At 32.1% G+C, this 10,376-nt stretch overlaps 1 protein-coding gene across 1 annotated transcript; it reads right to left on the bottom strand.

The window, feature by feature from the left end:
• Positions 1-2,392: 2,392 nt before the first annotated feature.
• Positions 2,393-9,934, bottom strand: LOC129253180 (uncharacterized). Its single transcript, XM_054891453.1, has 4 exons — positions 9,288-9,934; positions 3,218-3,343; positions 2,892-3,137; positions 2,393-2,726 (listed from the first exon to the last, which is right to left on the bottom strand). The coding sequence occupies exons 1-4, from the start codon at positions 9,772-9,774 to the stop codon at positions 2,575-2,577; spliced, it is 1,011 nt and encodes a 336-aa protein (XP_054747428.1). The 5' UTR covers positions 9,775-9,934; the 3' UTR covers positions 2,393-2,574.
• Between the last annotated feature and the right edge of the window lie 442 nt (positions 9,935-10,376).

Below are 10,376 nucleotides of genomic sequence, written 5' to 3'. Positions count from 1 at the left end.
GTAACTTCGGCTGCCACCTCAGCGGGGACTCGGCAGCAGCACTCGGCTCATTTCACACGTATTCACACATTCGTCCAATCCGCCGGTGTTCAGACGGTAACCAGGCAACATTAGTGAAGACTATGTTTATATTTTTCATATATCACCCACACAATTTCAGTTTTTCGTGAAACAAACCGCTGTGATGGCCCCGGTAACGGCAGCCAATCAACTGATTCTTTCAAATTTGCCTAGAGCCGGTTAACGGTTTTATATTAGCCACACCTTCTGAATTTTTATCACTGTAATAAAAACCAACTACCTCTCGGAGTCGACATGGAACTCGAAGCTGAACTAAACACCTAACCAGGGGTGTACGCGTCAATTCCACCGGGTATTTTTTTTTAAGAGCATGGGAACTTAAAATGATAAAACAAAAGACAAATATTGTTGGAACGATTTTTTTTTTTCATTAATTTAATGGTAGATAATTTCGTGGCATTTATGACCGCATGATGATTTGCCAAAGCTTACTGGAGAGAAATGTCAACACAGTTTGCCATTCTCAGCTGTCAAACCATAGTTATCGATGTAGATAATTCTCATGCTGCTAAAAAAACACCCGTTATGTGCAAACATCTATATCATTTTGGTCAAATAAAAAAGAGTATGCAAAAAAATGTCAGAAAGCAAACATTCCTAATTAACACAAACGAGGTAAAAAAACTGTTTAAAAATTTAAATTAAAAAATTATTTGAAAACTTAAATTTTAGGATAAAACACAAAATGCCAACACAATTTACTAATAAAAATGTTTCTTTCGAATTAGCAAACCTTAATAATGTTTAATCTTAAAAGACAGTTTTTAATTGCAAAATGCTACCGGAAGAAGGCTTTAAATAATTGAATTAAAAATTTTGTTTATGAAAATCTTTCAAGAGCATTAACAACAGTTTTTTGATTGAATTCTAAAAAAGGGTATCGAATAATTTTTAAAAAGATGACTTAAAATACTAAAAATTTATTTTTATCAAATAAGCCAACAGAAAGCCAACTTTTATTGGACTAAATTGTCTCTAGTTTTTTACTCTTTTTATGAATTTATTTTTATATTTTAATCAAATATATATTTAAAAACTTATCATTCATTTGAAAGTCTACCGTTATTGGACTAAATTTTCTGATTTTATACATTTTTTATGAACATTTTTTTTCAAGAAAATTTTTCATATTTTTATCAAATACACCAACTGAAAGGCAAATTTTATTAGACTAAATTTTCTCTGATTTTACACTTTTTTTATGATAATTTTTTTATGAAAAGTTTTTTAAAGTTTAATCAAATAAATATCATTCATTTGAAAGTCTACTTTTATTGGACTAAATTTTCTGATTTTATCCTTTTATATTTTTTTATGACTTTTTTTTCCATTTTCGAGGAAAATTTTTTTCATGAAAATTGTTCATATTTTTATCAAATAAGCCAACTGAAAAGCAAATTTTATTGGACTGAATTTTCTGATTTCGTACTTTTTTATGAATTTTTTTTTACATTTTTTACGAAAATATTTTGCATGAAAATTTTTCATATTTTAATCAGGTAAGCCAACTGAAAGGCAAATTTTATTGGACTAAATTTCCTCAAATTTTATACATTTTTATGAAAATTTTTCAATAAAAAGTTTTTATAAATTCAAAATATCAAATAAATATTTAAAAACTTATCATTTATAGGACAAAATTTTTTGATTTTATACTTTGTTTATGAATTTTTTTTTTTAATTTTTTACGAAAATATTTTTCATGAAAATTTTTCATATTTTAATCAGGTAAGCCAACTGAAAGGCAAATTTTATTGGACAAAATTTCCTCTAATTTTATACTTTTTTTATGAAAATTTTTCAATAAAAAGTTTTTATAAATTCAAAAAATCAAATAAATATTTAAAAACTAAATTTTTTAATTTTGTACTTTGCTTATGAATTTTTTTTTTTTTAATTTTTTACGAAAATATTTTTCAATAAAAAGTTTTTATAAATTCAAAAAATCAAATAAATATTTAAAAACTAAATTTTTTGATTTTATACTTTGTTTATGAATTTTTTTTTTTTTTTTAATTTTTTACGAAAATATTTTTCATGAAAATTTTTCATATTTTCATCAAATAAGCCAACTGCAGGTCAAATTTTATTGGACTAAATATTCTCTGATTTGATACGTTTTTTATGAAAAATTTTGTATGAAAAGTTTTTATATTTCAATCAAATAAATATTTAAAAATTTATCATTTATATGAAATCCAACTTTGTTCAGATTAAATTTTCTCTGAGCTTATGCAATAATAATCGCTACTTAGACTAAAGGGGCCTAAGTGCATATAAATATAAAAAATGAACCTTGAGTAAATAAATAAAATCGTTAAAATAGCATCACCAAAATCTGACTATAGTTTTACTTTATATGGAATATATAACAAATTCGCTAATCTTACTTGTCTACCCCAGATTTCCGAACACTTCTGCGTAAAAACGATAGTAACGCACATAAAATGTTCGCCAAATACTCAGCAAATACCGCCAAGGCAACAGTCTCAGCTATTTCAGCCGCTTACTTATTGTATCCAAATAATTTCTGCCATGGTATGCCTTGCTTGTGGCCCAATCTTTTGAGTTAACTTCATGACCACCGCCACCAACGCCGCTATAATAGGAGCTAGGAAAGCTACTGCCAATGAATGTGGAATAATCTGTCCGTGTGCGTCATCAGAGTAAGCCGTATATATGAAAGTAAAAATAAGAATAAAAATAGAAATAAATAAATGAATAATAACTGGAATTCCTATAGTCTTCTTATATACAACAACACAATTACTCAAATTCCAATACTCAGCTACAGCGGATCCTCCACTTACCAGCCGGATCGGAGTCGTAGACGTGCGAATGTGATTGCACTAAGTGTGGATGTATTTTACACAAAGTCTTAAATTTCAAATAATGTATGAGCCAGCCGACACCGCCCACCAACAACACATTCAGGCCAAGTACGCCCAGCAACAATGTTACAACGGTCATCTTAAGGTGGGCGATCTTCAATAGGATGATCAATGGCAGTATAATGAGCCATTTGCGGCGTTTTCTTTCATGACGCGAACGCCCATCTGAACCAAATAAGGTAAAAAAGGGTAAATATTTTGTAAGCGCATTTATTATAAAATAATTGAATTTACAAAATACCAACCAACATCGGCGTCGACGATGCGCGCGCCTGTATCACTGGATAGTTTGACTTGTAAGCCATGATTGCGGCCAAAGGTTTCTGCTGCTCGTTTGAGAAACTTAAATATGCTCACAAATTCACTGTCACCTGAAATATGGAAGTAATTGGTATTGGAAATATATTTGCAATAAGAAAAAGTAAAGAAATATATGGTTAAGGTATCCGTATGAACACTCGCAAAGTAGTTTGGTCTTTTGGCAAACGCTGTAAAAAAGAAAGCTTACAATTATAAGAAAACAAATCAATTTGCGCTGCGCATGCAAGTTTACATTCTTCTGGAAAGGAAAGTGTTGGCGAGTTCCCTGTTGGCCCTAACATTGAATCCATAGTAGCCTTGATGGAAAGTTGTATCACTGAACTCGAATAACAACGACCGTAAATGCGAAATTCGTTGAGTGAATTCATTGAATCTTCTCTACTATGAATTTCTGCTAACGGCGAAATTTTTGAAAATTGTGGTTTATGTCTAAATCGCCAAAATTGTATTAAATAAATAATTGGCGCGTACACTTCTGTTAGGTGTTCGGCCGAGCTCACAAATAGAGCGACCTACAGTTTTAAGCTGACTCCCAGCGGGTTTTTATTAGAAATACACTCGGAGGTGTGCCGAGGGGGCAACCGCTATCAGAAAAAAAATTTTCAAAAATTCCAAAAAATATTAATAATTGTTTCGTTGCGAATACCTACATAAATTTTGATTTACAGACGCAAAAATAGTTATTACTTACTTAGCTATCAGAACTTCTGCATCGGAATATAGAAATGGCAGAGGGTATAAAAGTGAAATATAGATGTAGAGCAAAATAGTTTAAAGACACTAGAAATTATATAAATCCAAATTTGCATGAAAGAAGTAAAACGTGTCCCAGCAAATGTGAATTTGAACAATAATATCACTGTGCGTTTGCCTAAAGCTCGAGCTTCTTCTTCCAGAACTCCAAGTCCATACATATGGATTAATAACTACACTATGCAGTAGCCGAAAAAAGACAAGAAATAGGTAAAGGAATTATGAAAGATGAAGAGCTCTAGATTATTGGGTCACCACCCATTTTGTTCCTAAACGCCAATTTTTTTTTAAGTGTATTAAAGTTTTCCTGATTTGGTATAAAAAACAAAGAATATCATAAATAATTGGCTCGTACGCTTTTATGAGGTGTTTCGCCGAGCTCTTCCTCCTATTTGTGGTGAGCGTCTTGATGTTGTTCCACAAATTTGGTATCAAGTCGTTTAAAATTATTGGAAAAATCTCTTATAAAACTACATTTACCATTAATATAGTCTTTAAGAGTACATTTACATATAATAAAATTTAATGGCACAATGACACATTTTAACCCAATATTGTTTGTAAAAGTGGGTCATTATGACGCTTATTTTTAAAAATCTGAAAAATATTAAGGTCGATGGTATGTGTATTTTTGTATGTATTTTCATAGGAAATAAAGCGTGTTAATTTTAATATAAAAGTAAATGTGGAGTTTTATTCCCCCACAAACGCATTCACATTAAATATAATATTAATATTCAAATAATATTATATTATTAAAATTCACTATAAAAATGTTAAAAATTTGGCAGAGACGGGTCATCGGACCGCAATACAGAAATTGGTGAAAAAATTCGAGCTGTTGGGACAAGTTAGTGATGTGAAGAACAAAACCCGTGCACGTCGCTCAAGAACAGCCGAAAATATTGCTGTTGTAGCCGAAAGTGTTGAAGAAAACCCAGGTTTGTCCATTCCTCGTCGTTCTTTAGAATTAGGCATTCCACAAACGTCATTACACCGTATTTTGCATAAAATTTTGGGTCTTAAGGCTTATAAAGTCCAGTTAACACAAGAACAACGTCGTGTCTTTGCTGATTGGGTCGTTGAAATGCATAAAAATGATCCGAAATTCCATCGAAAAACCATCTTGAGTGATGAGGCCCATTTTCACCTCGGTGGGTTCGTCAACACGCAAAATTGTCGGATCTGGGGCTCAGAAAATCCAAGAGTTATTGTTAAAAAGCCTCTCAATCCTCAACGTGTGGCTGTTTGGTGCGGTTTATGGTCGGGCGGAGTCATTGGATCTTACTTTTTCGAAAATGAAGCTGAAGCAACAGTTACGAGAATCCATTCACCGCGCTATCGAGAGATGGTTAACGATTTTTTATGACCGGAATTAGGTGGTATTGATCTGGACAACGTTTATTTTCAACAAGACGGCGCTACGTGCCACACAAGCAACGAAACCATTGATCTTTTATCAAAATAACACCTCTTATTGGAAAACCCTTTACAATGTGGCGAAAAATTAGTCCTTCTATTGAAAGATGTATAATTTTTGGCACCGTACGCCAATAAGCTCAGTATACAAATAGACATGCAATGAATTCCATTACTCATAATAAATAATTTTTTTTATTTATTAAAAAAGTTATTTAAAAACCAAATTGGATGATTAATTTTGTGCCATGTCGACGTAAATTTTTTACATTTTTATGATTCCGAGATTTTCGGAGTCCTCATATTAGCAACGAGATTTTTTATTCATTACTGTTCAAACATCACCCGTATTTTCAATTTCATATAGGTTGTTCAGTGACACATATTTCTTCGTATTCGATTCTCACATTTTTATTATAAGATTTTATTTTATTTATTAATTATTTCTTTATTATTAATTATTTATTTTATTTTTTTATTTTTTTTATTAGATTTAGTGATAGGGCTGATATAACATATAAAGGTAGAGTTAAGGGGTTATATACCTTGTGGTCCGGTGAAATTAGCGAAAGTTGGGTTTTTTTTAAAGATATGTAGCAATAATTTTATTGTATAAAAGTTTTTATTATTGGATATTACAATGTTTAAAGAAAAAAAAAAGGCTTTGTTTGTGTAAAAATATTTAAAAATGGCGGAGTTATGGCGTTTTCCCCCAAGACCCTTTTTTTGGAAGAGGCTTGCGGTGGACGCGATTCAAGTCCACCAAGTCAACTGAAATCAAAAAATCGAAAAGATTTCATTAGTATAGGGTTATATCTTCTTAGTGAACGATCAATATATTAAATATTTTGATTTTTGTGAAAATAGGAACATGTTTTTAAAAAACTCTACTTCTACAGTCCTAAAATTGGCATTAAAAAATTCATATCTGCAAAATAAAAATGTATACATAAAAAGTTGATCGTTCACTAAGAGGCGACATCAATTACGAACAATTTAAAAAAAAAATTATAAAAATCGGTTGAATACTTTTTTTGCAATCGCGTCCACCGCAAAAGCATTTTTGGAAAAACACGTTTTTGAGATAATCGCGTTTAAAGTTTCAAGCGCCGCATGAGGCCGTACGCTCAGGACGTGACGACGCACAATTTAAAACGCTGTAACTTTCGATCTATTGCTCAGATCTCTATGAAATTTTTGGAAAATGTTCTCAAGGGATTGTACTTTACGATAAAGAAATAAAATTTATTTTGATTTTTTTGAAAAACACAAGGTATATAACCCCTTAAAGTTTTCTGTAGCCAAATCTATGATCCGATTTTATTTATTTGATTTCATAATACATACACCGCGCGAAAAATGTATAAAGTCAAGATGATTATAATGATATCTACCAAAGCAATAATTGGAAAATTTCCCAACATCGAATCTGTTAAAAAAAAAATCCTGGAATTATATGTTTTTAAATACCTCCCGTTTGATCCCCACCTTAATTTCATTATATCCAAAGTACCAGTTTTAAACTTCATAATTCCACTATATCACCGGTATTTTCCAAATATTTTTAATATAATATATATTTATCAAAATGAGATATAAATTTAGAAATATTTTTCTCTCCATAAATGAAAAAAAAATTGAAGAATCGATTCAGTAGATGCAGGGGATGTTCCCTACTCACAAATAAAAAAATGCATACCACTTTTTAGCATTTTGCTTGGATAAACACACCTTCCCCCATAAAAAATAAAATTATTCCTGAGGAAGGTGCGCGAAATTTTGAAAAATTACATCACCTTTGTCTAGCAAATGTCTGTTAAGCAATGAATTGTTTGGATTTTCTAAACCACGTTACTAACAATTGTTCACCCTTACTTCTATAGAGCCAAATTTACTTTTACTATTTACTTTTTTAATGAAAAAAGGCCTCAAACTCACTTTAGCGGATAGATCATAAAAAATGAAAATGAAAAAATGTGTGAACAAAACGGAAAAGCAATCTCAGAATGTTAAAATAAAAGCCACTTTTGGAAATAAAATAATAAAAACTAAATAAATAAATAAAAACTAATAAAAAAGTGAACTTTACATTCATATTTTGACTAATCTCAAAATTACATTCGAAATTTTTCATTTTCCTTGCCACCAATTTTTAGTCTACAAAATAATGAACTGCTTGCATTTTCTTTATTATGTAGGCACATACATGAGGTAGTAATGTAACACGCCCATTGTATAAGCAAATGCATATTTTATAAGGGCCCCTTTTTCTAGTAGACAGATGCCTCCCGAAACTTATCGTACATTTTTAGCTGATCTGAGTAGAGCTACAGTTTTTTTGTATGGTAAGTTTTGATATTTGGTAACCGAAAAGTTGGCAAGGAACTCATATCCTCTAGGAGCTACGTATCGGTGGACGACTGTAGAAATGTGAATATTTTGTGCTGCGTTTTTTTGCCTAACGCCTACAGAGTAACGATATTTTACATGCATTAATGGTATGGTCATCGTATCGCCGAAGTACTTTTTAATTCCGATATTACATATAATAATATTTTTAATAATAATAAGCCTTAACCAGAAAGAAAGCACTGAGACTACTTATTTTTGAAACTTTTTTGTACACTATATATATTACTAAATTAAAAAAATGATTTTGAGCGATGAAAATATTTATTTTGAGCTTTACGGTGCATTCTTCAAGAAAATGTTTCACTGAAATATCTGGGCTATTGCATTATGAGCCCTAGTATGAGTTTTATATGCTTCATTTAGTAAATGACTATGTTGAATGTCCAATTCTTAGTCGTACAAAAACTGTTGTTTGTATCTGTTCTGATACCTCCGCAAGGGCAGTCTGATATGAGCATTGGTTTAGTTCAAAGGAGATTATTTAATTTGTTGTAGTGTTAATAGATGGTTTTTAAATACTTATATTTCGAATTTTGGAGCAGCCCCTCAGCGTCCTTTGCAAATCATACTGAAAACTTGCAATGCATTTTTTTTAAGTTCTAAGTAGTTTTCAAGGATCGGATTCAGTCAGATTCACAACTCAAACGAATTTTAGCCTATTAATTTGAAATTTTAACTGGATATTCAAAAACACATTACGGGTGTTTTTTATTCATTATTTTAACTAAAAAATAAAATAAACATAAAATAAAAAAATAAAAAAAATAAAAAATAAAAAAAAAATTATTTCCACAAAATTTTTTTTTGTAACTTTTTGAAAAAGTTTCAGTTAAAAATAAAATTAAATAGTCTATAACAGGACTTATAAAACAGATTTTTCAGAATTTTGATTTATTTCCAAATATACTTATTTTTTCTGCCGCTAAAGTAGCCTAAACCATCAGTTAGAGAACACATAAATTTGGATGTTAAACACTAAAGGAATAAAATCGATAATACACTTCATGGGCCCTTGGACATTATTCTTGCGAAATTTTCCGTTTTCTCTTTCTAATTCAATAAATACTAAATATTTTTAAATTTATTTTCTATTCATGTAAGACTATTTTGCCTAGAGATCTGCTCAAGAAAATATCTTAAAACAAATATAAGACAGCTGCTTGGCAAGTAGTTATGTTTGAAGGGGATGTTTGGCCTCCCAAAGACATGTCATTTAAACGTTGTGAAAAATCGAATTTATTATAGTTTGAAACAAGAGTTTGTTTAAAAGAATTGAAATAAAAATTAATTATTTTAATTATTCCTCAATTCCACCTCACCACTTAGCCAGCTCTTAGATATACCATGACTGACCGGTCATATTTGAACCCTACTCACAACCCAGTGTTGGGGGTAGACACTTTTGCATACCTTCTAGACCTCTGGCATCGTTGAAAACCGCAATATCTGCCGGTTCACCCAGCTGTATGATGCGTATGCGACGCTGGTCATCCACTAATTCGCGACTATACTCATTGGGAAAATAACCAAGGCTATTTGTCGCCAACATCCAAACGATTTTCGAAGCTTTGTATTTAATGCAGGACACCAAACTGCGTTTCTCAAAACAACGGCGCTGATTGCGCGCCACATACTCATCACTGTGGGTGATTAAATTGTGCTGTCCACTGGCGCCAATTCCATCAGCAGAAGCTGACGATTTAGTTTTAAGAGTGTAAACATCTTCCGCGTCATGTGGAATACCGTTAACGAAGGTATCCACTGTAGGTGAACTCAAACTGTCTACATCACTTCGGGATGTATTTTCGGACACTATTTCACTGCTTATGCTTGCACTAAGCCAGCGGGCATTCACTAGCACTAGAAATGCGGCAATAATTTCGGCAAAAATGCGCATTCTTAACAGTGCACCCACAGAAACATCCAAGTCAGTTGCTATTATCAATACACGCAAATACACAACACCGCCACACACACTTTGAGAATTTACGATAAACCGCGCGTTATATGGATTTTTCTTTTTGCTTTGCGAACTTAAACGTGGTCTCCTGGCTGGCGAATGCGCGGCGATCAAATGCCAAGCCTCCATGTTGAGTGACTCCTTTTATCACAAAACGTAGCCAACAATGCTGATGCGAGTACCATTCGCAGTGTGATTACTGTGAGCAATCCGGAATCGGTATCATAAGAGCAGCCAGTAGATGCCTTCGGCTATTTGCAATTGGTCGTTAGCGCTGCGTGTTGAACACTCGCATTGTTTATTGCATTTAATTCTCGAACTACAACAACACCAGCAACCGCAGGAAAAGTGTGGAATAGAGGTATGCAGAAAGCATTGCGTCCGTTGCATTCAATTGTCACTTCACTACTCCAAACTGGGTCAGTGAGTAATGCGGCGAACATACGAGTGTACTCGTATTAATGGCTTCGACTATGTGAGCGCCTTCATCACAAAATCATAAATGCACAGCGCCACGTTGAACAGCATCAATTTGGCAT

The sequence above is a fragment of the Anastrepha obliqua genome, chromosome 1 (genome assembly GCF_027943255.1).
Source record: "Anastrepha obliqua isolate idAnaObli1 chromosome 1, idAnaObli1_1.0, whole genome shotgun sequence".
Classification (NCBI taxonomy): Eukaryota; Metazoa; Arthropoda; class Insecta; order Diptera; family Tephritidae; genus Anastrepha; species Anastrepha obliqua.
This window is presented reverse-complemented; position numbering and strand designations above follow the sequence as displayed.

Coding starts and splice junctions, on each gene's coding strand:
- LOC129253180 (XM_054891453.1), bottom strand. CDS start 9,774: ATGCGCATTTTTGCCGAAATTATTGCCGCATTTCTAGTGCTAGTGAAT. Junction 3,138..3,217: donor CATCGTCGACGCCGATGTTG/GTTGGTATTTTG, acceptor TATTTGGTTCAG/ATGGGCGTTCGCGTCATGAA. Junction 2,727..2,891: donor CTACGACTCCGATCCGGCTG/GTAAGTGGAGGA, acceptor GCACACGGACAG/ATTATTCCACATTCATTGGC.